Source organism: Camelus bactrianus, chromosome 23 (assembly GCF_048773025.1).
Source record: "Camelus bactrianus isolate YW-2024 breed Bactrian camel chromosome 23, ASM4877302v1, whole genome shotgun sequence".
NCBI lineage: Eukaryota > Metazoa > Chordata > Mammalia > Artiodactyla > Camelidae > Camelus > Camelus bactrianus.
The window spans coordinates 19,623,819-19,651,559 of NC_133561.1; the positions used below are offsets into that span (position 1 = coordinate 19,623,819).

General features: G+C 39.4%; 1 protein-coding gene and 1 long non-coding RNA gene across 11 annotated transcripts in view; one reads left to right on the forward strand and one right to left on the reverse strand.

Annotated features, from left to right (window-relative positions):
* LOC123613985 (uncharacterized) overlaps nt 1-27,741 on the forward strand; it is a 107,683-nt gene that overhangs the window by 7,298 nt on the left and 72,644 nt on the right. For 9 of the 10 annotated variants that reach the window (XR_012501838.1, XR_006721410.2, XR_012501836.1 and 6 more), the window contains exon 2: nt 3,127-3,244. This is a non-coding gene — a long non-coding RNA (uncharacterized LOC123613985). Of the gene's footprint in view, nt 1-3,126; nt 3,245-18,963; nt 18,994-27,741 lie in introns of all 10 variants that reach the window. The other variant, XR_012501840.1, reaches the window with a different exon arrangement.
* The window catches only part of CATSPERE (catsper channel auxiliary subunit epsilon), a 98,663-nt gene continuing 73,711 nt past the window's right edge, over nt 2,790-27,741 (reverse strand). Inside the window, exons 17-21 of the mRNA XM_074351736.1 lie at nt 23,388-23,487; nt 18,090-18,176; nt 11,175-11,332; nt 10,191-10,244; nt 2,790-3,257 (exon numbers count right to left, since the gene is read on the reverse strand). Coding sequence (XP_074207837.1) covers nt 3,101-3,257; nt 10,191-10,244; nt 11,175-11,332; nt 18,090-18,176; nt 23,388-23,487 — 556 coding nt within the window. The 3' untranslated portion in view covers nt 2,790-3,100. The remainder of the gene's footprint in view (nt 3,258-10,190; nt 10,245-11,174; nt 11,333-18,089; nt 18,177-23,387; nt 23,488-27,741) is intronic.

The window sequence follows — 27,741 nt, forward strand, 5'->3', positions numbered from 1 at the left end:
ACCACCACCTTGAACCAGGAACTGTTTGTGTCCCACAAACCCTCCAGGTTGGTGCTATCTCTGCCTGCAGGGTGCTGGGTGAGCCAGTCTCAAGTCCCCTCCAAACATTTGTTTTCTTAGACCACTCGAATTACCACCTCTGTCAGTCCAGGTTCTCTGAGAAACAGTCACCAACATCAGACTGAATGTGCAACAATTTTATTAGGGGAAATACTTGTCTGAAAGGAAATAGGAAGTTGTGGAAGGTAGGGAGAATCATCTGACCCACATTGAGAGAGAGAGAGAGAGACAGACAGACAGACACACACACACACACAGAGAAAGTGAGTGTGTGTGTGTGTGTGTGTGTGTGTGTGTGAGAGTGGAGGTGTCCTTAACTGCTGTGCAACATGAGACTTCAGGAGTCCTTGAGGCAGGCTGGCAGGTGTCTCATCTGTGGAAGTATCCCCAGCACACTCAGTCATCGGAGGGGTAGTGGCTTGGGGGGTGTGGCCTTGGTGCAATGTGGTGGTGAATTTCAGGGGGCAGCAGCTCATGTGCTGGGTCAATTACACTCCTGCAGTAGGAGGTCTGCCACAAACCACCCATCTTCCTACCAGCCTACCTACATCAGTACCCATGAACTCTGGCTTCCCTCCTATAACAGTGGATGAAATGTTCAATTTCAGCACTTGATCTGGTTTTGTTTTGCCTACTCAAGGATTTTGGTTCAGCAGTTACCCCCTCTCTCCCCTGGATCATCAGTTTTCCCTAGCCACTGGATCATTCCTATCAGTACTCAGTAACACCTTCCTGACCTCACCTCTGCCTCCAGTTGCCCTCCATTTCTTTGCTCCCTATCACGGAAAAAAAGAACTCCTTGAAAGAGTTTATACTTGCTGTCTCTACTTCTTTAATTCCCATTTGTTTGTTCACAGTGACAAGAGACTTTTTATGATTAATTAAGTAGTATAACTTTAGTGTAGTAGGAAACCACAGTAAGAAAGCAAATATCACCTGGAACTACATCATTTTGAGTTTTGTGACTAACATCCTTCCATTTGTCTTTATGCACAGACACATCAATTTACATAAAGAGAAAAATATGCATGCTATTTTTCTGTTGTTTGCTGCTTCCACAGTTTTGAGGGGTTTGTTTATATCCTTTCCTCTCTACATCTCTGGACACATCCCCTCTCCCCCTCCCACAGTGGACAGACATACACAAGCACACGTGCACATGATGTACACAAATGGTGTGTATCCTTCCATACTTTTCTCTGGTTCTCATGCACAGAGCTTTCATTTTGTTTATATAATAGGATCATAGTATAAGTACTTCCCTGTAGCTCACTGTTCTCATTTAGCAAAACCTTGTGAGACTTCACTTACCAACTGTGTGACCTTAAAAAATTATTTACCCTCTCTGTACGAGTTTCCTCATCTCTGTAATGGGATAATAGTAGTTCCAATCACATAAAGTTGTTGAAGAGGATTCCATAAATTACTAGAATAATTTCTGGCACATAGTAAACACTAAGAAATAGTTGTTTTTATTGTATTTGTTGGCTGTTTGGATGTGCTCTTCTGTGAAATGACCATGTGTTTTGCTCATTTTGTGTTTGGTTGTTTTCTTTCTTTTCTCTGTCACATATTTCAGGTCTTGTTTCACCCTTTCAATAAAGATTTTAACGATGCTTCTCATGTAGGTCATACACCTTTCATATTAAGTTTAATTCTATGTAGTTTGCCACTACAATAAATTATAGTTTATTTCTGTTGCCAACTGTTAAACTATTATAGAGAAAAGGTATTGCTTTTTCAGATTTCTTTCAGGTTTTTCATGTAACTTTTAAAAGCAAGGTTTTAAATTTTAAATATTTGTCTCATCTTGAGCCATCTAATGATCTTATTTGAGTAATTCTTGTTTCTAATTTTGGGTTTCCTTTCAATCTTACTGTTGAAAGAGAGGATTTTATTTCCTTTTCCCAAGCATTTATAATGGTTATTTTACTTCCCTCTTGTAATGTCAGAACCTTCAAAACAGTGATTAATAGCAGGTATCCCTGTCTTGTTCCTGATCTTAGTAAAGTAAGAAATCCTATTTGTAGATAATAGTTTTGGTCTGTGCCCTTGGAGTTCCATTTGACTTCTGATCTTTCATTCGTGATGTCTGTGCATGGATTTCAGACTCGTTTACCCAGCCTCTACAATCACATAAGCCAATTTTTTTGTTTGTTTGTTTGAGGAAAAAGGAGCCGATTTATGAATTTAAGTAAGTCCATGGAGAGAGTGAAGAACATGGACTAGGGTACCTCCACCCTGGCTGGGCCCAGCACAGCTAAAGCTCAGCACACCCTCTGTCTCCTGCGTTCTCTCCCCATAAGCCAGTTCCTTTAAATAAATCTCTTTACACACAGACTCACACACACTCACACACACACTCACACACTTCTACTGATTCTCCTTCTCTAGTTAGATCCTGACTGTTCAAATACTAGTTGTTTAGAAAGCTGTGATCACATTTGGACAAATGAAGAAGCTTATTTTGAGCATCAAAATCAAATTTGAAAACTTAAAATTCAGACTTAGAGCATCAGTTTCCTATTTTCCAATATAATAAGGTGTGTATCTCATATGTGAATCTACCATTAGAGAAACTTCTGAAATACCTTTTACAGACTATTGAAATTTATATACATTATGAAGTCTTTTATACATAAGTTAACTTCAGCCATATAAGGTTTCATATGAAAAGTCTTATGCAAAATAATAACATTTGACACACTTATATTTTCAAAAATTTACTTTCATTCTTAGGAAAGATTGTAATAGCCAAATTTAGGTGGTTTAAAGTTTTTTTTTTCTTTAAGCCATATAAAAGTACATAGACTACATTAAGATAAATGTAAACACACTAAGGATTAATTTAATAACATGCATTATATACAAAAATAGTTTTGTTTTGAGTAATTTAAGAACACTTTTCAGATTTTGAATTTGGTGATACTTACTATGCACTTATACTTAGTAGTTCCTAGTCAAACTTATACTCTCAATATAAGGATAGAGACACTCCCTCTACATACATACATTTGTAGTCAATAAACTTCCATTTTTCTTAATCATTCTTTTGTTTTGTTTCAGGGTTGTGAAGTGGTACATCAATAAATGCACTGTAAATCCTCAGATAATAATACAAGTAGCTCAGAGCTAGAAGACTGAGGAACAGGAGCATCAGGAGAAAGAGGATGGCAGCAACCAGGTAAGTACGGGGACTGAAATAAGAGAAAAAAAGTCATTAAAAGTCATCGTTCACTTATTTTGGTTGTTAACTTATTTAGTCAAATAATATTCAAATAGCTGGCTACAAGGCCATTGTTCTCTGTCAGTGAGTAGTAGGATTAATGAGACATCTTGTCTACCCTCAGGATGTCTACCTCTTAGTGCTTGAGGCTGACCAGAGAGGAAAACAGACAGTGAAAGTGATCAGTATAATGAGAGGGGGAGTCACAAGGTACTATGGGAGCCAGGCATGGGGAAGGCTTCCCAGTGGAGGTGACTTTTGAACTGAGTATGGGTAGGAGTTAGCTGGATATGAGTAAGATTAGGAGTGTTATTGTAAGTTAATTAGATAAAAACGCCTGGGAGTGGTGAAAGCGACTAGGTGGGCATCATGTTTCAGGCCAAGGGAGATGCATTTACAAGGCATGGAACATGAGAAAATCTTAAGATCAGCCCCAGACAGTCTGTATCTAAAACTACTTGAGCATGACTAGAGCTTAGGTGTAGGCCCAGTGGCTAGAGGTGAGGCAGCACAGGTTGTTGGGGATGAGAAAGGCAGCTTTATTCAAGCTACAGAGTGTGGATTTTAGTCTGAAGGCAAGAGGGAGTTTCAGAGGTCTGATACAGAGCTGTCATTTTAGAAGGACGATTCTGATTGTAGTGTGAGGAGTGGATAAATGGGAATTACTCATATGGAGGGAGAAAAGCCAGTTAGGAGGTTTTTGTAATAATCAACTATGATGAGGGTTTTAATTAATTCATGGCTGGAGAAATGGGGAGAAGTGGCTAAATCTAGAGTATATTTAGGAGTTAGACTGGATCAATCGTGGTGATTGTTAAGCTGTAGGGTTTGACAAATATGTTAGAATAAGGGCTGTCTCCTAAGTTTTAAGATGAGGTAACTCTGAGGATGGTATCCTCATTCACTGACAATAGGAAGTTCAGAAGGAAATACACTTTAGAGGGCATGTGTGTTGGGCACATAGAATTTGAGGCACCTGAGGGTCAACCAGATGTGCGTGTGTGTGTGTGTGTGTGTGTGTGTGTGTGTGCACACTTAATTAGGTGCTACTTTCAGCCAAGGTCCAGACATCTGCGTCTTCACCTGGGACTCTGCATGAGTGCCCCCCTTCAGAGTGGATGTATTTCTTAAGCCAAACATTGTGCTGTTTTCTGTTTGTTGTCCTGGTACCTGACTTTAGTTTTCAGTTCCCTTTTAAACCATAATTATTTGTTTGCAGTATTTCCCCAGGTCCCCAGTCCCCTTAGTCTGATCTTCCTCCTCAGTGGTTACAAGCTTAATCTAGTTCCAGTGAATCTCTTCCTTCTCGAAAGTCCACTAACTTAACAAAGCATCTGATGTATGCAGTACTGTGCTAGGTGCTGGGAAAACAATAATGAGGAACAATAGACATGGTCTTCATCCTTAGACAGCTTACATTTTAGTGGGGACATAGTAATTAATCAACTAATGAGAAAATAAATATATAATTGAACTTGTGATAAGAACTGAGTAGGAGAGGTATACAATGCAATGAAAGCTCATCGCAGGATTTAACCTGGTGAATTGGGTCAAAAAATGCCCCCATTGGGAAAAGATAAATATTTTAAAATGTGAAAAATTAGTGGGGAGGGTATAGCTCAGTGGTAGAACTTATGCTTAGCATGTATAAGGTCCTGGGTTTAATCCCCAGTACCTCCATTAAAAAATAATAAAATAAATTATCAAAGACTACAAGGGTTTTATACAAACACACACACACACACACACACACACACACACACACACACACACACACACACATCAATAGACAGATAGATACAGCTGTACGTAGATATATAACTTAGAAGACAAATTGAAAGGAGAAGTCAATGGTCCAAGACAGGACAATTTGAGCTTTAATAAGGATAAGTTTACATTGGATTGAAATCCATAAATTATGCTTAAGTCCATGAGTTTATAATATTTGCAGACAAAAAATTTGGTCATCTTCTGAGAATGACCAGAAATCAATTCATTATTGTGAAAATTGAACAAATAAAAAGAAAATACCGAGAAAAAAAATTTGAAGAATTAAATAGAAGTAGATTGATAGAGTTAAGAGGTAAAGAGGGGGAAGGAAGAGACTGCAGATGAAGAAAATAGCATGTTCAAAGCTCCTGCTGTGGAACAGAGTATGGAGAAAGCTGGGAACTGAAAGAAGGTTGGTAGGTGTGGAGCTGAGAAAATGAGGGGAACGTGATGCAAAGTGAGACTGGAGAAGTAGGTAGGGGCTAGATCAGAAAAGATCTTGTAGGCTACGTTAGGAAGTTTTCATTGTAAAGAAAGAAATTTAAAGGTCTCAAGCTACTAAAATTAGCATTTGAAAAGATTACTCTGGCTCCAATGAGGAGAATGAGATAGAATAAAATAGGAAAAGATGAGGGGAGAGCACTGTTAGGAGTCTGCTGCAATAATTCAGACCAGAGGTAATGGTAACTTGGATTAGAGTGGTGGTTTTGGGTTTGGTAAGAAGTGGATTCATTTAAGGGCAATGTAAGAGATTAAATGAGTGGGAAGCAGTGACTGTTTAGATGAGCTGGAGGGGAGAGAGAGAGAGAGAGGAATGTGAACTCCAGTTTTTAGTTTTTCATGTTTTTGACTGCTAGGTGTTTGGCTTGTACAATTTTAGATGTGCTATTTCCTGAGAAGGAAACACTGGAAAATAGGGTCACCATATTGTTTAACTCCAAGAGGGCACCATTCACGTTATAGCCTATGTGAATGGATTCTCCTGGAGCTGTGCAGTGACACATAGGACTGTTTGCAATTACTGTGAAAATCAGTTTCAGACAAATAACGGGGTAAGGGAATGGGTGGTAAGATCATGAGTTCACTTTTGGACATGTCCCGTTTGACTCGTCTTTTGAGATAAAAGAAGAGGTTAAGTAGACAGTGGAATATATGGCCCTGGACTGGGCTCGAGATAGGATTTGGGAGTCATGTATTTATAGATGCTAATCAAAATCATGGATATGGATGAGCTTGCCAGAGTGAGAAGCTCAGAAAACCAGGACTGAGCCCTAAGGAAGGTCAACATGTAATGGCTGGTGTTGTAGGATGAGGCTCTCTTTATTAGAAAGAGAGAGAATGGCTACAGAAGGCTAGGAAAACCGTTAGAGCAAAATGGCAGCCAAAGGAAAAGTCAACGCTGATGAAAGGTCGAAAAAGACAGGACTGGAAAGGTCAGATTTAGTGTAGGCCAGTTCCAGTTCAAGATGGTGACAAAGGAGGCTCCCGAACTTCCTTCCTTCCATGGACACACCAATACTATAGCTACATATGGAACAATTCCCTCTGAGAGAAATACAGAAACTAGCTGAGCAACTCCTATATACTGGGTGAATGAGAAAAAGTCAGCCACATAAAGGTGGGTGGGAGAGATTGAGGCACAGTCTCACCAGAACCCCCACCCCCAGCCCCGCAGCGTACAGTGGGGAGGAAACTCACAACTCCTAGCTTCCGTTGGATCCTGAGGACTCGCAGTGGCCAATCCCCTCTCTCACCTTCTGCCCCTGCTCGGCACAGAGGCAGCATTTCCCGGTCTTTCCATGAAAGAGACCCGTTTGCTTATCTTAAAAGCTGCGATCTGAGGGTCAGGCTCCTAATGTAACACAAATCTCTGCAATCCTCTGCAGAGACTGGAGATGCTGGCAGGTGCCAAAGTTGCACTCTCTCTCTGCCTGTCCCCAGGTCGCAGGTATCTCCCCCAAAAGACTTCACTCATACTTCTGATGCCCCAGCCCCTATGGCTGCTGCTCAGGAGACACGCCACTGGATTGCCTGGCCCTGGTAGCCAGCAGAGCGTATATTCACAGGTCCCACAGGACTGTAACAAATAAAGAAACTGTTCTTATCTGGCTGTTCCCTCAGCATAGGGGAACAGACAGAAAGGCCCATCTCCTAGTCTTCCCCTGAAAGAGGTCTGTTTGCATACTTTAAAAACTGCCTCTTGAGGGTCCAGCTTCCAACCAGGCTGCATCTGGGTGCTGGCTGAGATCCTCCTCTTTGGGACACTGGTGGTCTTGGCACACCCTCAGCTACTGGGAGACACTAAGAACTACGAAGGCAGCTTGGACAGTCTCAAGGGTTTAAGAGAGAAACAGCAGTTAGGGCTGGGCTGAATAGTAAGTTCCATCTCCTATGTAGGATCACTCCTTCATGACTGGGAGAAGTGGCTGTCTTATCTATTGCACGGAAACCAACACAGAAAGTCAAGGAAAATGAAGAAACAGAGAAATATATTCCAAACAAAATAACAAGATAAAACTTCAGAAACAGACCTTAATGAAACAGAGCTAAGTGATTTACCTGATAAGGAGTTCAAAGTGATGGTCATAAAGATGCTCACTGAGGTCAGGGGAAGAATTCATGAGCAAAGAGACAGAGCATATAAGAAAGTACCAAAGAGACTTAGTGCAGACCAAAGCTATTCTAACGAGAAGTAACTGGTGGTGTGATAAGATAGAAAGCAGACTGGATGGATTCATGCCATAGGGATGGAATATAGGATCATGAGGATTATGAGGGTAGACAAGCCTTTTCAGGAGTTTGTCTTGCGAAGGAGGTGTGAGATAAGGTGGTAGGTGGAAGGGGATATGCCTGAGGTTTTACTTTATTGTTTATTTGCTTAAAAAACTTGAGAGTAATTAAAAGCTTATTGGAAGGATCTAGTTGAGAGGGAAAGTTGAATATAGAGAAGAGAGAAGGAATAATTGATCTGGAATTTCAGAGTGGGAAGGACCAGGGTTTAAAGCACAGGTGAGAGAATTGTATTTAAAGAGGATGTAACAGGATAGAAAGAGGAGTGAAAGGGGATAGATGTTAGTTGGTTTTTATGTGTGGAATCAGAAATAAGGGGAGTTCCTGTCTGATGGCTTCTAATTTCTCTGTAAAGGTGAAAAAAATTTCATTTGATGATTGTTAAGGAAAGGTCCACGGAGGAAGCTACTCAGATAGGTGGATGTTATGGAGAGTGGAAATACTGGTTGACCAGAGAAAGAAAGAAAGGTTCCCAGGTGGTGCTGGTGATCTATTTGAAGTTGGTGATCAATCTGCCCTGCTGTGTATCTTTCTTTAGAAGTACTGGGCTGCTCCGATGTAGTCCTAGAGAAAGTAGGTAGTTGGGGGCTTGCCAGAGGGGGCGCAAATCCCAAAAAGGTAAAGGAGTACTAGAAAATGTTGAAATAATGGACTTTGTTTGGAATGTAAGGAAATAGAAAGTAAAAAAAGGAGAGACTGAAAGTAGAGGTGGAGGTCCTTCCCGGTGAGAACGAAGAGTTGTAGTGGGTGGAGTTGGATTAGCGAGCTGAGAAGGTCAGAGGACGAGATGTCTGAACTGATGCTTCAGTCCGCAGAGCAGTTCTGATAGTCCTGACAGTGGCCAAGGTGTGACTCTGGGAGTGGATGGCTAGAGTACCAGAGAGGAGGAGCACGCCAAGGAGTAGGAAAGGCCATGATGTTGGCAGGGTTGGCCATGTGGACCCTGGTGGTGGGTCTTGATACGGAGATGAAAACAGGATGGCGTTGAATGAAGGGAAGTTTGGAGAGGACACAGCAATGAGAACAGAGAAAGGATGGGCGTAGAGCAGATGCCATGAGCCTCAAAGGGTGTTTAAAAAAAATTATTTTTTTTCAGAAGAACCAGGATAAATAAGGATCTGGGAGTGGTAATGGTTCCCCAAGGTACATGGGAGTGTGAGGAAATAAATAGCCATCACTCTGAAGAGCTGAAGGGTGACAGACAGAAGGAGAGCTCAGAGGACAGGATTTAGGTGAGTTTGCTGGTTAAATCGTGGCAACTCCAAAGGACAGAGTAGAAAATTGGGGGAAGTGGTTAAGCACTGGGCCAGAAAGCAAGGAAGTAGTAAGATCTTTGCCTCCTGCAAACTGATAATCAGCCCGGTTTGCTCATGAAGAGTGCTCTCTTACTAGGAAGATGTTCACCACCAGCTCACCCCTGTTCTGCCTCTGGTCCCCTTCAGGGCTCATAACAGAGACTGAACTGCAGTCACTAACTTGATGGGCCATCCCTTGTGCCGCATCGTATTTCCTGGCTGCTAAAATCCAGCTTCTGGCAGATGAGCTGGGGCAAATAGGTGAGATCCCCCTTTACTCCTCCTCCTCTCCTCCCTAACTCACCAACTCCCACTTCTGTTGGTGGATACTTGGGTGGACATATGTTCTTAATATACATCTAAATCAAACGTACAGATCTGATGAGAAAGAGAAGTTGCTGCAAAAAAAACCTGTACATGTTCCCCCAAGCTACCTACAAGTAACATGTGGCTTATCTCATTTGCAGTTTATCTGCACCATTAACCTCCTGTTAGCACAGAGAGTTGAGCAGTCAGTGATATTTAAAGTAGCACCATAAGTAACTTGATGTTTGTCCTCCACTCTTGTTTAACATTTTCAGAAAACAAAACAAAACAAAAACACAGGACAGAGATGCAGTCATCTGCAGTCCCAACTTTCATATAAGATGTTTCACTCTGCTCTCAAAGGAAACTGAAGCTGAGTCCAGGGAAATGCCTTTACTGTCTGTTTCCTGTATGCACTGGAATAATGGCCAGTAGTGGAGGGCTGACTCACGGTCAGTGGGGCCCAGCCACTGTCCTCTCTGTCCCCACTGCTGCAATCTATCATCTGCCCTTACGTGGAGTTGACAGACACTTTTGAAGGGAAAACTGGCTATTGAGGAGGATGGAACTAAAAGGGACCCTAGCTTCAGTAGGGTATATATATACAATTTTAAAAATGTCACATATAGGGCAGAAATATTAGGGTCCCAGGAAAATAGGAGAGGGAGAGGTACGTTTCCTTTTTTGCTGCCACTGTTTCTTTTACTTCCCTCTTTAGAGCTGGATTAGGCTGTAGTCATTACCTGGGAATCACTCCAAAGGTCTCTATTGCAAATATAGCTGTTAGATTACAGAAACTGCAAATTAGAAAAATAATATTAAAGATTAAATTAAATACATTAAAAGACTCCCTGCACATCTCTATGGTAACAACCAAATTATATATAATCTTAGTTAAGGTGTCATTTTCTTGACAAGGGAGAGAATAGATACATTTACATAGGAGCTGTGATGATTTTTTTTCATATGTGTGACTTAAGCTGATCGCTACAAGTTTACTCAGAGCTTGTAAGAGCAGCCTCACTGTCCTCCTAGTGGCTTACATCATTTTGATAATGGCTCCCAGGGCAACAGCAATAATGATATCGATAATAATTAACAATAGTAAGTGTTGGACAGGAATCATAAACAGTTAACATTTATCGAGCATTAATACTTACTGAAAATGAATACTAACTGAGCATTTGCTATGTACCAGGCAACGTACCAAATGTTCTACGTGAATTATCTTTGTTAATCCTCATAGCAGCCGTTGCTTTTAGACGAGGAAATTGAAGCTCAGATAGATTAAGCTCCTTACAAAAGTTTGCAGTTATAAGTCACAGAGCTGGGATTTGAATTCAAGTTTTTTTGACCAAATTGCCCATGATGTTCACCTGCTGTAGGCTGACTCCTTAAGGAAGCTGAGAGCCTTCAATGAATTGTAATCTTTTGGCTGATGGAGGGTTTGAAATGTTGCAAGAAATGCCAAAATGTGACACAGAGACATGAAGTGAATAAATGCTGTTGGAAAAATAGCGCTGATAAACCTGCTTGACCAAAGGTTGTCACAAACCTTCAATTTGTAAAAAAGTGCAGTGTCTTCAAAGAGTAATAAAGTGAGACTTGATAAAATGAGAGATGCTTGTAATTGGACATCTGAGTGAAATCAAATGAGATCAATAAAATAAAAATTTAATTTTTAGTAACTAATGGTAAAATTATTATAAGAAGACATGCATATTCACCTATAGTTTGGATCCAGGATCTTCACACGAAACACATACATTCCATAATGGTCCACGGGCCAAACTAAATGGTTATTGTTAGACTTGTTGATGATCTCATATGGTTGATTTAAGTCTCCTGGTTTTCCAATAGCGTAAGAAAAACAGTGCTTATAGTTCTGAATAGGAAACAAAGACAAAAACCTTAAGACTATCCTCTGACTAATAAACAAGGTTATAGTCTCATTTATTTATCTCGAAAAAGCATTTAGAGATATAATGGCTATTCCCTTCTTCTGTCATTTGAGTGCTGTATACTGTTTTTAGTGGCTCTCCTGGGTTAAAGTTTGATAAAAAGTGAAGCTTAGTGAAAGCAAATGCTGTATTTATTTGCAAACAATAATAAATCAAGGTGTTGAGGACATGTAAGCATATTATTTCCCTAAATCAAAAAAGCACGGAGTCCTCCAAGGATGCTTAATTTAGGGAAAGATACTATTTTGGTGATAAGTTATGGATACAGTAGTCAAGCTGGTATCTTTGGGTTTTCATCTTCCCCTAAGACTTCTGTTTATCCCCATTACCATTACCGTGTCTCTCTGTGGGTCTCAAGGTACAAACAAGTAAGAATACTTCTTTATCCCCTGTTCCCTTTTTGAAAAGCATAGATGAAATGAGACTAGATTTTTCAGTTACTTTATTAAAGCTAAGAAAAGAAAATCCTAGTATAATACATGGCATTGCTTCTGGGTTCTTGTAGGTCCTGTCCTGTAGGCTGTCACACCCTACTGAGAGGGTTCCTCCTCTACCCCTCTGCTGTCTGAAGGGTTTCTCATTTAAGGAGATAAGAAGCCTTGTGGGGCAATTACTTTGGATGTGCCTGATTTTTGGCTGTCAACAACCTTCGTAGTTTTTTTCTCTCTTCTGCCTGTCACTTAGGGCCCAGAGCTTCGTGCTTCTCCCTGTTCTGGTAATGCTGTTCATCTCTATCACGTATTCTCAGTGTGGCTGAATTCTTTCTCCAGCTTTTGAGTGAGGAACTTCCATCTGATTTATTCAAGTGGAATTTATTTCTTGTTCTTTCCTTCACATCCTCCCTACATTTTGACATTTGTCAGTACAATGGTATTGCAGATACAGTGTTCATTCTTGGGTTGATTGATTTATTTAGTTTTAGAGGAGGTACTGGGGATTGAACCCAGGACCTCATGCATACTAAGCATGTACTCTACCACTTGAGCTATTACCCTCCCCCACAGTGTACTTTCTTAATGCTACTTGGTTTTGGAGATAATTAGGAACAGTTCATATAGTTCTTTTATTTGGCTATGTAATCAGGCATACATAGCAGTCCCTTCTACAGCTCTTTCCTTTTGTCTTTATTTATATACAGTTCAGTATTTACCATCCTGTTTGAATTTATTTTGAAGGTGAATATTGCCTTCACACTGAAAATCTTCCACTTCCCTTCTTAGCAGTTCATTTTCTTTTACACAAGTGAATCATTCTATAATTATATTTTAATTATAAGTCCCATCCCCTAAACTCAGTGATTTTTTAAGAGTTCATGAAGTGTTCCTCAATGTCTTGATAAACTGCAAAATAATTATTTTGTCCTTCCCCCTTATCACATTTTCTATTATGTCTTGCCTTTGTCTACCTTTCTACCACTGCACTCCCTGACATATTTATAAAGCAATATGTTGGGTGTAGATGAAAAACAAGTAAGAGGCTCATCATTATTATTTTTTCTTTTGAACATCAAGAAATTCATTTCTGCCTTTCTCTATTTTATGTATGTATGTACTTATTTATTTATTCTTGAGATATAATTGACCTGTAACATTATATTAATTTCAGGTGTACAACAGAATAATTCAATATTTGTACATATCGTGAGATGATAACCACCATGAGTCTAGTTAACACCTATCACCATACATTGTTACAATTGTTTTTCTTATGATGGGGACTTTTAAGATTTGCTCACTTAGCAACTTTCAAATATTACAAGGCAGTATTACTAACCATAGTCACCATGCTGTGCATTACACTTCATAACTGTAAGTCTGTACCTTTTGACCACTTTCTCCCATTTCCCTTATGCCCCATCCCCTACCTCTGGCAACCACTCATCTTTTGATGTATCCTAACTTGAGAACACAATCCATATGATGATGATGATGATGATAATGATGATGGAGGTTCTTCTAGGTCGACACTGACCTGTGAACTTCTCGTTCTACCAGGTTAGTTAATGTGTAAGACCATGAATTTAATGGAAAGAGTATGTGGCAGGTACTAAATATATGCAGGAACTGGACACATATCGCAACAATGCATTTCTGATAGGGACATATGTACTTTTTTTTTATGTAGACACCTGGGAATATTTATATTGTTTCCAACTTCCTACCTCGTTATTTCCTGGCGTGAATGATGATTCCCACTGATTGTTGCTCCTCTTTTTGTGTCATGCCTGATATTTCCTGTTATATTAACAGACTTTTTTTTTTCAATTATTATTTTTTCCCCTTTCTTTTTTATTTATTTATTTTTTAATTGAAGTACACAGTCAGTTACAATGTGTCAATTTCTGCTGTACGGCACAATGTCCCAGTCATGCATATACATACTTATATTCGTCCTCTTTCTTTTTGAATTCAAAGCCCACTTGATCAAGTTATATAGTCTCTGAGAAAACAAATCTGCCCTGGCTTCATGAATTACACTTTGCTTCTAGCCAAGGACTTCTGTGATTAGTATGTCAGTCGTGTTCAGAAACTCAGCTGACATCCTGAGTGGGAAATACGTAGCCAGCCATTCATTACCCACGTTCTCCCTCTCCTTCTCAAACCCCAACATTAACTTGGAAGAGCCTGTGAAAATGCCACTTTTGTTTATGACTCCTTCAGATTTTTCTCTTGAGAATTTACAGTCCCTAGAGCTACTTCTGGGTTTTTATGCAAGCCTCATTCATCCTTGTAGAGTGGGAAGGGCTGAGTGGCAATCAGTGCAGCTCCAGGAATCGGAAGGCTGTTTCCATTTCAGGTACATGCTTCAGGAAGAGAGCACCTCTCATCGCCATGTTGAGTAAGTTACACAGTGACACCCTTAGTCACTAGGACATAACTGGTCTCTGCAGATACTTGCCTTCTATTATATTCAGACTCCAGACTGAGTTCACTCCTTTAATGGTGAGCTCTTTGTTTCTCATATGGTAGAACTGAACATTTAGGGCCTAGGGTGGGCACTCCAGAATCTTTCTGGAATGTAAGCCACTATTTCAGTAGTTCTTAAATGTGGTTCCCAGATCAGCAGTGTCAGCATCACCCGGGAATTGTTAGACATGCAAAATTTGGGGGCTTTACCCCAGATCTGCTGAATCAGCAACTTGGGTGGCAGAACCCAGAGCTCTGTTTTAGCAAGTCCTCTAGGTGATTCTGGAATTTGAGAACCACTGCACTCTATCATACTGACTGAGGCAAGCTCAAGCTCCATGACGGTTAATTACCAGATAGCTCATTACTTCCTAGGATTAGGTTGTTTTGTCAGAATCCTATAATATTTGGGTGCCTTTTGTGAGATTTTGGCATATAGAGTGTCACTTACACCTATCCTCAACCCCAGATTTTTTGATGCCCTTCAACAGGAAGTTAGGAGGGTAAGTTTTGTTTTTAACTGATTCCATTACTAGTTTAATTCCTTATGATTTTTTAATAACAGAATAATACTCTTTATAGATAGGTGGGTGACTTATAATTAATTCATTCATCCCACAAATACTTACTGAGCAGCCGTAATGAGTTAGATGCTGGGGATACACCAGTGAGCAAAACAAACAAAATTCCCTCCCGTTGTGGAGCCTGCGTGTGAGCTGGGGAGCCAGATAATAAATAGGATAAATAAGTAGACTATGTAATGTATCAGAGAGTTATAAATGCTAATGACATTACAGGAAATAGGGAAGGGAGATATGGACTGTCATGGGGTGACATTTAACTTTTTTGGTAGAATAGCCAGGAAAGTCTTCATTGACTGGTTGATTTTTAAGTAAAGGCCTGAAGAAAGGCACTAGCTGGCCATGATGGGGGTGGGGGGTGGGAGTGGGGTGCAGCAAGTCAGGTTGACTTTGTCATAACTCAAGGTGAGACGGGAACCACTGCATGGTTGTGAGCAGAAGAGTGGCGTGTTTTCATTCATGTTTTAGTGGGCTCACTCTAGCTGCTAAGTAAATAGACTTAGGGTGGGCAAGGCTGAAGCAGGGAGACCAGTTAGGATGCTGTGGTTATAGCCCAGATGGTTGGTGATGGTGGCTTGAAACAAGGTGGTGGCAATTGGGGTGGCGGTGGGATGACCAAATTCAGAATATATATACTTTGAAGGAAGAGTCAACAAGATTTGCTGAAAGACCAAATGAGGTAACATTTAGAGGCTTTTATCATGAGTACACTGGGAGGACTTCCATCAACTGAGGTAGGGAAGAAGGTTGGAGGAGTATGTTTGGAAGGTGGATACCAGAAGCTCAGTTTCAGACATGTTAAGTTTGAGATGATGATTGAAGCATTATCAGTTTTCTCTTTTGTTGGACTATTCCCATCCGTCAACATGTGGTTATTTCTCTCAGTTATTAAAAAAAATAAGACCCTCTCTTCACCCCATTGCTCTCCAGCTACCACACTGTTTCTCCCCGTTACTGTAAAACTCTCTGGCAGAGATGTCTATTCTTGCTGCTCTGTATTCTTTTCTTCCATTCTAATTAAACCACTTCAGTAAGGTATTGTCTTTCACTGTCCCACCAAAACTGATCCTGTCAAGGTTACTTGCTATCTCCATGTTACTAAAGAAAATGATCAAGTTTCAATCCTCATCAGAGTTGACCTGTCTTAGCAGAGTACTTGACACGGTTTGATTCCTCCCTCCTTCTCATGAGACTTGCTGTATGTGAAATCCAGAACACCACAATTGCCTGGACTTTCACCAACTCCTTGGATTGTTCCTTTTTCATCTCTTTTGCCCCTCCTGATTTTCCCCATCTCTAAATATTGAAATGACCCAAGGTTTAGTCCTTCTCTTTTAATATCTGTATCAGGGATCCTAACCTCATAGTGAGTGTGTATGTATAAATATATAAGAATAGGTTATGTATGTGTATATTTATATATATATATGAAGTTGTATTTTGTTTTATTTTTATATGGGTACCTTTGAAAATCTGGTGAAATCTATGCACTGCATGGACCCCTCTCAGAATAATGTTTCTAAAAACATAATATAAAACAGGTTGCATTACAAGGGAAACTAGTTATAAGAAATTATAGTTGTCAAAATGTTAAAAACAATGTGGTAACATATAGCACATTTTAAAATATGCACTTCTTTAAATAAACTTAGATAGAAGGGTGTTATACCAGGTTTAATAACTACCATAATTGTCTTGGTAAAGTAGGAAGCAAGCTCATCAGGTAAAAATGAGGATGGGGAAGAGGCGTTGGAGATTTTAGGAGAGAAGAAAGCATGCAATAGCTGTTTACGAGAGGGGGCGAGGGAACGAACTAGAGAAATACAGTCACATTTGTTGGGCAGTATCATGGGACCATTTTAATCATGAAATGAAAGGGAAACAAGTCAGCATGGGTATGTTTTTCTCTGACCACGGTCAGGTGCTAAGGTGGATAGTTGAATTTAACCAGGGTTGTGATTTGGCCACACAAATATAAAGAAGTGAGGGCGGGTGAAGGAATTAAGGGTACATGTTAATAAGTGAAATGATTATTGACTATGGAATTTAGCTGGATAAAGAGGGAAAAGAGAACTTGGGGTGGGGTGAGGGTGGTAGGATCAAAGCATGGAAGGCCATGTCAGGGCGGAAGGATTGTTCAAAGGATTGTTGGGAGTGAAGCTCCTAGGATTTTGTTGCTGGGAAGACAGGGAATGGTAGATGGAAAAGGGACTTTTTGGAGTTGGGAATACAGAGGATAGTGTACATCGTTTGCATATATCTCTGTCTTGACACATACAGATTCTGATGTAGAAGCAAAATAACATTCTTACTATACAACATGCTGTGTTCATGTCACAGGCTGGGGTACCTTATATGTCACTTTTTATTCATGAGATGTGATTTGATTTGCCAAATAACATAAATTAATTTCAGTTCAAGAAAATTCAGTTGGAAACAGTACTGTAGTAACCTATAGTGAAAAAATATGAAAACGAATATATGTGTATGTATATATATAACTGAAACATTATGCTGTACACCAGAAATTGACACATTGTAACTGACTATACTTCAATTAAAAAAAAACAGCATAGGATTGATAACTGGCATTCAAAAATGAACTTTTTGTTATATAAGAATTGAAACTTCAGGCATTCTTTAAAAAGACTCACTCTCGATGCTTTAACATGTTTGTCAGATATTTAATAATCTGCAAATAGATTTTCAGCAGAAAAATTAAAACAAAATTGTTAGTAATACAGGAGCAACAGAAGCTCAAACAGAAATTAAGATGAAGCATTTTAGAAATCATAGTATAATCCAATAGAAAAATTGGATTTGATTTACAAAATTAAATTTAAATCCAAAGTATTTCCATCAAACTTTCTTTAATACTAAAATGCCAAATTAGTTATTTAAAAAAACAATTTGCAAAACTTGTGGTTGCCAAGGGGCCGGAGGGTGGGAAGGGATAGACAGGATTTCAAAATTGTAGAATAGATAAAACAAGATTATACTGTAAAGCATAGGGAAATATACACAAGATCTTACGGTAGCTCACAGAGAAAAAACTGTGACAATGAATATATATATGTTCATATATAACTGAAAAATTGTGCTCTACACTGGAATTTGACACATTATAAAATGATTATAAATCAATAAAAAATGTTAAAAAAAAAAACCAATTTGCAGGGTAATGTATGTCTTACCTCTGGTCCCCAGGCCTCTTCTAATGGGAGGTGCTTGTTAAGCTGAGTCATTGATTTCCATGTCTGAGCTTCTTTCAAACAACCACTCTGTCAAAAATTTTTTTTATACATATATAATAAAGGTTTATACATTTATATAAAGATTATATGTTTATATATAAATTTATTTCTAAGTATTTAATATGTTTTACTGCCATCGAAAATTATATATCTAAATTTTTAATGATTTAAATGTTTGCTGATATACAGAAAAACAGTTGACTTTTGTATGTTGACCTTATACAGAGAGAACTTAAACTCCCTTATTAATTTTAACTGTTTCAAATGAACAGTCACGTTATCTGTGAATGAGTTTTATTTCTTCCTTTCCAATTCTTATATTTTTAATTTATTTTTTATTATTTATTGTTTACCTTGTTATAAAGCTTGGGAACAATGTTGTATAGAAATGGTGAAAACAGGCCTCCTGGTTTCATTCCTGATTTCAGAGGAAAGGCTTTCAAATTTTCATTAAGTATGATGTTTCCTACAGGTTTTTTTGTATCAACATTTTATTAGCCTAAGGAAGTTACCATAATTTTCTAAGATTTATTTTTAAAATAATGTTATATGTGGATGATAAATTTTTAACTAAATGACTTCATCAACCACCTATTGCAATAATCTTACGCCTTTTCTTTTTTATTCTGTTATTATAGTAGGCTACTCTGATTTTCAAATGATTTCAAACTCTTCGTTTATGAAATAGACAAAATGTGGTCTGGATATGTAATTTTTTAATATGTTGCTGCGTTTGATTTGCTAGTATTATGTTTAGGTGTTTTGTATCTATGGTCATGAGTGAGATTGGCTCATAATTCTATTTTCTTTTAAGGTCATCATCAGGTCCTCCTGGATTCACAAAGTGAGTTAAAAGTGCTTCCCACCACCCCAATACTCTGAAAGAGTTTTTATAAGGCTCAAGTTAAATTTTTCTTAAATATTTGGTGACTTTGTTAGGAAAGCCACCTGGGATTAGAGTTTTCCTTTCTTTTCTTAGAGTACAAGAAATTTTGGTGTATTTTTCAAGGCATTTGTCCATTTTATCCATTTGTCCACTGCCAAATTTGTTGTTATAAATTTGTTTATAATAACCTCTATTATTTGGGCTGTAAAATGGTGATATTATAATTCTGTTTTTTTCATTTGTCAACTGGGTTAATTTTGTAAAGAGATGCTTCCGCTCACGTACTATGTGGTTACTCAGTGGTATAGTTCATTTGAGGAAAATAGGTTAAATTGTTTCTTTTTCTTTATTCACCAGTTTTTAAAATAAATAATTAGCTTCCTATCATTCTACAAAGATTAGATTTAGAAGAATCATTGTGAATTCATAGGTTTAATATATTTAATGAGTTTTAACCCATTGCAATAATTATCCTCCATGAAGCTCAAATTATCCCATCTTTGGCCAGTGGGAACCTGTTGATGCTGATCTCTGACTACTTGTACCTGACCTTAGCAGTCTCTGATACTTCCTTGCTGTTGGGTATGCCAGACTGTTCCAGGCTCATCTCAGACATTTCTTCCTCCAGGCTCGGAATCAGCCATTTACCTAAGAATCCCCAGTACTGTTAGGGGGAAATGGTATTTCAAAAAAGCAATCTGAATACTAAGGATACTTAATGGCTACTGATTAGCTATGTTTCTAGGGATTTCGATGGACAGAGCAGGAAAATTTTATCTACCTCTCTATTTGAATACTATATTTATATCCAGATCAGTATCCAGTACCTCAGGGATTTATATTAAGTCCTATTCAAGTTCAGGATTTTTGTCTAAGTTCTTCTGTCTTATATACGTATCTTCTTGCTTTTACACTTGGTGAGGAATGATAATATTGGACTATCTCACATTACACACCTCATAGCTTCAGAATAACAATACGAATGTTACCACCACTGTCATGATTACTGAAAGCAGTTACATTTTTCCCTTCTTCACATTCTCCTCTCTATACTATATCTACGTTATTAGAGAATAAATACTCCCATTATATATTATACTCTAAGCCATTTAACCCTGTAAGTAACTCTGTACTATATTATAATGCTTCCCCGTAGTTCTTATATTGATATCTCTTTAGTAATTTTGGTTTTCTGAAGCTTATTATTTAGTAAGTTACTTTGGAAGGGCTCATGGGAACAATATTATCTGAGCTTTTCATATATTGATAGCAGTTTGTGCCATTTATAGTGTAATGAGTTTTGCTGGGTATAAAATCCTTGGCTCGTTTTTTCCTTTAGTATTTTAAATATTTTGCTCTATTTTCTCCTGGCATAAAGCATTGCTATATATTGTGTGATGATAATTTAATTTTCCTTGTAGGCTACTTGCTTTTTTTGCCTAGATGCCCACATGGGTTGGCTTTCTGATTCGGCATTCTTAAGTGTATGGCATGCTCTTTCAAAAAGAAGTGTCAAATATTTTTTCTCAGTGGGGAGGGAGATGTTTTGTGGAATTATTAGTATTGGTTTTGTTCTTTTGCTTTGGTTTTCTTTTTCAGGAATTCCATTTTTCCATTGATTAGATCTTTACCTATCCTCAGTATTTGTTACTTTCTCTCGAATCATTTTTATTTTGTTCTTCATTTCTTTTTTACTTGAAAGTTTTTTTCTTTTAATTTCATGTATCTTTTAAGGCATTATCTTTTGTTGACATTCATTTTTTAAAGGCTATTTCCACTAAATTTGGAATTCTAGGTTTGGAAATTATTTTCTTTCAGTAACTTAAAGATATTTTTGTTCAAAATTTTCTGTTTTTTATTTCTATTGAGAAATCAGCTTTTTTTGTTTTGTTTTGAAGGTAACTTAGCTTTTTTGTTCTGGCTACTTTAAAGATTTTTCTCTTTGTTTTTGATTTTAGAAATTTTTCTGAGATGTTTCTGGGTTCAGATTACTTTCTCTGTGCCTTGGCGTCCTTCACCAGTTTTGGAAAATATTGCTTCTGGCAAACACTCCGTCTTCTCCCTTTTTAGGACTCCAGTTCTTAGATCTTAGCACTAAATCTCTTTCATGTTCTTTTCTATATTTTAAATCAGTTTATCTCTCTGTGTGTAATTTTGGGTATTTCCTTCTGACTGCTCTGTCATCATTCCCAATAGTTGAGTTCCTAATTCCAGTTATTGCAATTAAAATTTTTTTCCTAGAAGTGATCAGCAGCTCAGATATAGGCATAGATAAGGCAGAAAGATTGATGTTTAAAGTTTTTATGACAGTGAACAGGAACAATACCGGGGAAGTGACATAGAGATATTGGCAAGACAATAGCTGAAGGACGGAACAATGGAGCTCAATTTAGAGAGGAGATGAAGGGAAGAAAAATGTAGAGAGGGAGTAAAGAGGGAGAAAGCAGGGGGCTCAATATAGTGGATATCTAGATTGTGTGAGAAAAAGTAAGAAGCAGAGGAGGAGTGGGAACGAGAGAGCTAACGAACTGGAGGGGAGGTCAGAGACTGAAATGTTTGCATTTAAATGTGATTTTAACAGAGGGAGCAATATTGGTCAAGGTAGCTTTTGCTTTACTGCTATAATAACCCCAATTCTCAGGGGCTTTACGTATTTAAAATTTAATTCTTTTACACATAGTCCAATGCAGAGTCCCTGGTTAGATGGTTCCTCTGGATGGCTCTCCTGAAAGAAGTGAATTAAGAACTCAGACTTTTCTTTATCTAGTGGCTCCTTGAAGTCCCCTGACTGGACCCCCTTCATCCAGCTCTCCTCTACTCCATCTTTCATTGTTGCTGTAACATACAGACATGTGAAGGAAGGTGGGGGGCACGGGATTTCATGGGACATTCTTCAACACTTCATCCTGGACATGGAAGACTTCTGCTCATACTCCAGTGACAAGAATCAGTCACGTGGCCCCACTTAGTTGCAAATGAGGCTGGGAAATACAGTCTCTGTTTAGAAAGCTTCTTCCAGCAATAACCCTACCTGACGGCTGGCAGAATTCAGGAGTCAACTCTAATTGTTTTCAGGGCATAGGGAGACATCATCAAGTAACTGAGTATATGACAGCAACGAGTAGGGATGGGGTAGATGACAGCTGGATCACAGGAGCCTCAAACTAATGGGATTTGACTTTGAGTGAAGAGATAATGATCTGGAAATGATACTGTGGATTAGGAAGAACTTAAATTGCACAGTTCATCCTTAAGTATATGGGGTAGGAGAAGGAGTCCCCTTGGTTTGATAGGAAAATGAGGAAAACTGTATTCTCCGAAGAATGTTTATTGAAGAAGGATCTAAGGCATTTAACATTAAGGTATATTGGGAAAGTCTGAGAAGGTGAAGGGTAATGGGAGTCTGAGCCAAGGTACAAGAAGGATAGAATAGTCCAGGGATGAGACTGTGGGGAGGAAGTAGACCAGAAGGATTTACATATGGAGTGCAGAACAAGCACATGAGGAATGTGTGATGGCATGGATTTGTCTGCTCACATAATGGAAAGACACTTAGTTCTTGTAGTAGTGTGGAGGCAGGTAGCAGGTGGAACTTGAGTCTCCTGGCTGCCACCCTGGTGGGTTATACTTCTTGGAGAATTAAGGTCTCTGATATATGAGAAAGTTGCTTTGGAAGGAGTTGTCCCTCATTTTGTTTGAGACCTCTGGGGAACCTCAGGAACCAATGCTGGTAACTTCTAGACAGGGTCCATCATGATGGGGGCCCTCAAGGGCAGAAGGCCCCACGGAGCAGAGGCAGGAGTGAAGTGTGGTGATTGGGAGTGCCAGGACCTTTCTGGCCTGCAGTGTATGGGCAGACGGAGCGGGTCACCGTGGAGGCTGAGGTTGACTGGTCGTGGAGGATGAAGGAGAACCAGGAGAGTGTGGGGACAGTGAAGCCAAGTTCAGTGGGTCAAATGATGCAAAGAAGTCAAGTGAGATAAAGCCTAGAGGGTGTCCATTTGATTTAGCACAAATGTGGTGAATGTCTGAAAGTCAAAGGCAGACCCATAAATAACCAAACATGAAATACAATATGGAGAGAAAATAAAAATTTCATTAATAATTGCATCATCCTACCAGAAACATCATTGTTTCTGACACCTTTAAGTCTGTTTTATATGATAGTGGTTTTTTTTTCATAAGTGAATTTTAGTAGTCGCAGAATTTCATATAGGGATAATATGGGTTTTTTTTTTTACCCAAAGCTGACTGGTTCTATTTTCCTTAGATAACTTATATATATAGGTTTAAAAACAGAAAGACATGTCTAATTGCATGCTAAATTCTATTTAAATCTCCAAATGTCATACCTTCTTCATAGTGTTGTTAAAGCTATAGTCATCCCTGCCGTGTATTTCCCACACTATGAAATTTACTTCAACGTCTTCAACATAGTTTTCGTCATTGTATCTGAAAGAGACAGTGAACACACACAAAAAAGTTTAGAAGGGCTAAGAGCTCAAGCTTTTAAGACAGATGTGCTTAGATTTAAATCTTGTCTTGATCCCTCAGGAGCTTTGTGACCCTGGGGAAGTTACTGGAACTCTTGAAGCCTCGATTTTCTTATCTTTAAAAAAAATAATGGTACCTACTGTATAGGTTTCCCTCAGCTCTCAGAATAAACCTCATAGTAATGAAGCAGACAGTTTTCACTTTTTTAACAGTTGGAGCCATAAGTTCTCTTCCCTTTGATAGGAACTGTATGTTGATAAGGTGACGAGTTGGTGAGGCCCTGCTGTCCTGGCTGGTAGCAGGGAGAAAGACAGAAGTGAGTGATGAGTGTGGGAAGGGCAAAACAAGGATTCCTTGGTGTCAACTTAATCAACAAATATTCGTTAGGTGCCTATTATGTACCAGAAAACTAAACCACAGAATTACTGTGATTAGAACTGAGATGCTGCAGATCTCCCTGGAGGCACCGGCTGGAAAATGTGGCTGTGTTAGTAAGAGTTGAGGTGGGCTTGAGAAGCAGAAGTAGTCACAAGCTCCCTGGAGCTGCAGTCCTGCACAGCCTGTGCTCAGAGAACATGCGATGTCAACAGCAGACACCAGCAGACAGTCCAGCATGACAGGGTGCCCACTCCCCTGATGCTGGGACTGGAGACATAAGCCTCCCTGAGCTTATTTACCCCGAAAGCAGTGAGTTTTAAAAGAGATATGTTACTTCAAATAACTGTTAAGATTTTTTTTTCCTGCTACCGCGTGAAAATAGGGGCTTGAGACCAAAGCTAACGTCAGTTACTGGTAAAGTTGTACCTTTGCGTACCAGAGCTCGTTTTAAAAATGGGTACGTGCCTGCCTTCTCCATCAGTTATTGCCCATATTTCTGAATGAAATTGTCCCTCATACCCCTTGGATGGGAATTTCACTTAGGACCTTGGCCCGGGTTGCCTCATCGTCAGATATATTTTCTTGCTTCACATCCCTGTGTCAATTCATGAAAACTGGCAGATCCTTGACAGTGTCCCCTTGCTCACTGCCCAGATTGCTGCCTGACTTTGCAGTCATTCTTTTTGGCTTTCTGGGTCAGGTGTAACTCGCTACTGTCTACCCCTGGTTATAAAAGACAGTTTTTGTCCCATTCTCAGAAGTTGAGAAGAAAACATTTTTAAATGCCAGAAAGTGGTACCTGAGAAGCTGTTTTATTTCTATCTTATAGTTTTTAGGAATCATAGAGATGAACTCAGGTGTGATTATGGAGGGGTTGGAGCAGTGGTGCTCAACTTCTTTCTTGGCAAGAGAAGGGGGTTGTAGAGAACTCAATTCTAGTGAGAGTGCTGGACCCTCCCCACAGGAAAGGGCATACGTGTGTGGAAACACACACACTTTTCTATACAGTTTCAGAGATTTAGGTCGGGCTTTAGCAAAGCTCTGATTCTAGGAGCTTTGGAAGCTGCCGCGTATTTTATTGCATCTTGAATTATTAAAAACTAGTTGTAAAGCTGTATGTTTTATTTAAATAAAAAAGATCTTAATTGAACTCTGAGCTGGCTTCTTTGGACACTCCTAAAAGCAATAAACTACAGTACCATCTAGTGGCAATAAGGATAAATGGCATGACCCATACTTAGGGGGTTTTATAATGATCTTTGATGTTACATTTACTTCATTGAGAATATGGGACAAAAACACTGCCTGTGTAAGTATGGCTTATTTTCATTAAAGTTTATTAATGTGAGGTATAATACTAATTGAACCTGAGAGAATCATGACTGTTACAAATTACAAGAGAAGTTACAAAATGCAGTAACTTCTCCACTCTGGCAGTTCCACTTTTGGAACTGGGAAGGAGACACTTCTCTGTTGATCCATTGGACACATATGATTTCAATCCTGTGTGGTCACTCCAGATAGCCCACTGTATTAACCATGTCTCTTACTTTCTGCATGGTGATGCTTTAATATCGGGGGTCTTGCTTTACCTTGGAGGGATTCCCAGGGTTAATTAATTCTTAGAGATCGTAAATAACTCTCCCAAGAATGCCTTTCATATGCAAACCAACCAATCCAGAGCCCATACCTCCAGCCACCTCCTTTATAGGTTGTTACACTCTGGGCCACTATTCACCTGCCCCAATCACCCCAAGATCAGATACTAGACAAGTAGGGATAGCACTTATGCCCAGAGTCCGCTGAAGTTACTCAAAATAGCCACCCCTAAATCTGCTCACCCTGTCTTATCCATTCCTTCCCACAGAAAACACAATAACGGCTCTTGCTTCTGTTTTCCCCTCACTCCCTCTGCCTCCTGACAGACCCTGGTGCTTCCGTGGGAGGCCCTACGTGGTATGCTGTGTCTCCTGTTTTTTGGGATCAGTAGGTATAATAAACTTCATCCTTCATGACAATCATTTCCATGTCTGTGTCTTATCATATCTAATTAAAACAAATAATGAGTACCCCTAAATCACCCGGAGTACCTGTTCCTGAACCTCCTGCATCATGGTAGTGCAGTCGTGTCCCAGTGTTTCCTCTGGGTTGCTTCTCTAACACCAAGTTCTAGTTTGGGATGGGTTGTCATGGGGAATGTGAAGGCAGAGAGGCAGCAGGGGTGGCATATTCCCAGCTGGATCATACTCTCAGGACTTGCTTCCTTCTTAATTAGTGTTTGATGGTGAATCTATTATTTTATCTGTAAAATTCTGCCTAGCCTTATTCCTGAGCCATTCTCTTTAAAGGTAAGGCATTTATTGTAATCTAGAGGCCTATTTCCCAGTGACCTCCTCTGACTGCCTGTTTCTCAAAGCTTAATTAATTAGCACTCAAATTTACCTCTGATAAATACCTAATTGAATACCAAGCTGTCAACTATGTATTGCTGTAATTCAGTTGAACTGGACACTGAGCCTTATTGATCTGACTGTCCCTCTGTAGTTAGTCTCAAATATTCAGTTGATTATCTTAGGAGAACTGGAGGCAACAAGCTTTATCAAGTGATTCCTAGTAGCAGAGATATAAGAAGTTGCCCCCAGAAAAAAAAGTGTTGCCACAGTACTTGAAAGCAGTGCTGCCCCAGCAGTCCGCTTCCTGACCCCAGCCTCTCCCATCCTTCACATCCTCTCACCTGCCCCTTGACCTCACAGAAACTTCCAGTCCCCTGATTGCTCTCTGCTTTCCTGCTACACAGTAGTGCCTTTCCAGCCTCTCTGGCTTCCCCGCTCAGCTCAGTCTCATGGTCGGTCACCTGACCCCTCTCTCACCAGCATCCAAGATGCACTCAGTTGTTCTTGCCCTTGCATCCAATGTCTAATCCAAAACTTGGTTCCCTATGCCTTCTTCCTCTGTGCACGTGCTACTTCAGACATTCAGCCTCTGTGAGGACTGGACTCACTCATGGTATCTCACCCCAGCTGTGCCTGTGGTGGTGTCCAGTCACCTTGTTACTGGCCCTTAGCCAGCCATATTACCCTGTGACCTTTGACATTCTCCCGAAAGCCCCTCTTCAGTGTCCCTCTTCTTGGTTTACAGATGGCTCTCCTTCCTACGTCATGTAAGTAAAGCGAGGCTTTCAGACATGACACTCCTACATTCCTATTCCCAAACCAGTCACTTTCCATGTCCATTTTTGCTCCTTCCTTCCAAGTCTCAGAGGACCAGGGGATGAACTGTCCCCCTTTTAGCCTTGCTGCCTGGGCCTTTGATCCTACTTCCCCAATCTTCTTCATGGAACTTGCTCCTAATAGTTTATTTTATTTTATTAGGAAATATTTCAAATATGCAGAAGAACACGAGAATTTTATTCTTTTTTTTTTCTTGCAAATTCCATTTTCCTTCCACAGTTCCATATGATCTGTGTCATCTTTGTATTTCTCTGAATGTTTTCTTTGGGGTCTTATTTCTAGTCTCCTTTTCTTCAGCCCACCCTCGAATATTGTTTTTTGTTTTTTTTGTTGTTGTTGTTTTTTGGTAGAGTTAATTTTTTGGCTCATAACTCTTCTCTTTTTCCATATTACAGTTAAAAGGAAATACTACTTTTGAGACTTCCTTTTACATGGAGGGCGCTCATTGAATATAACGCTCTTGGTCTACATCTGTGTTCCTATTCACTCTGCACCTTGGGAGATGGGTTGACTTAAATGATTGATAAGTTAGAAAAGAATAAGCTAGACATGCTTGGCTCAGCTTCTGCATTTTTCTTCTTAGGAGTGAATTTAGGAGCGAATG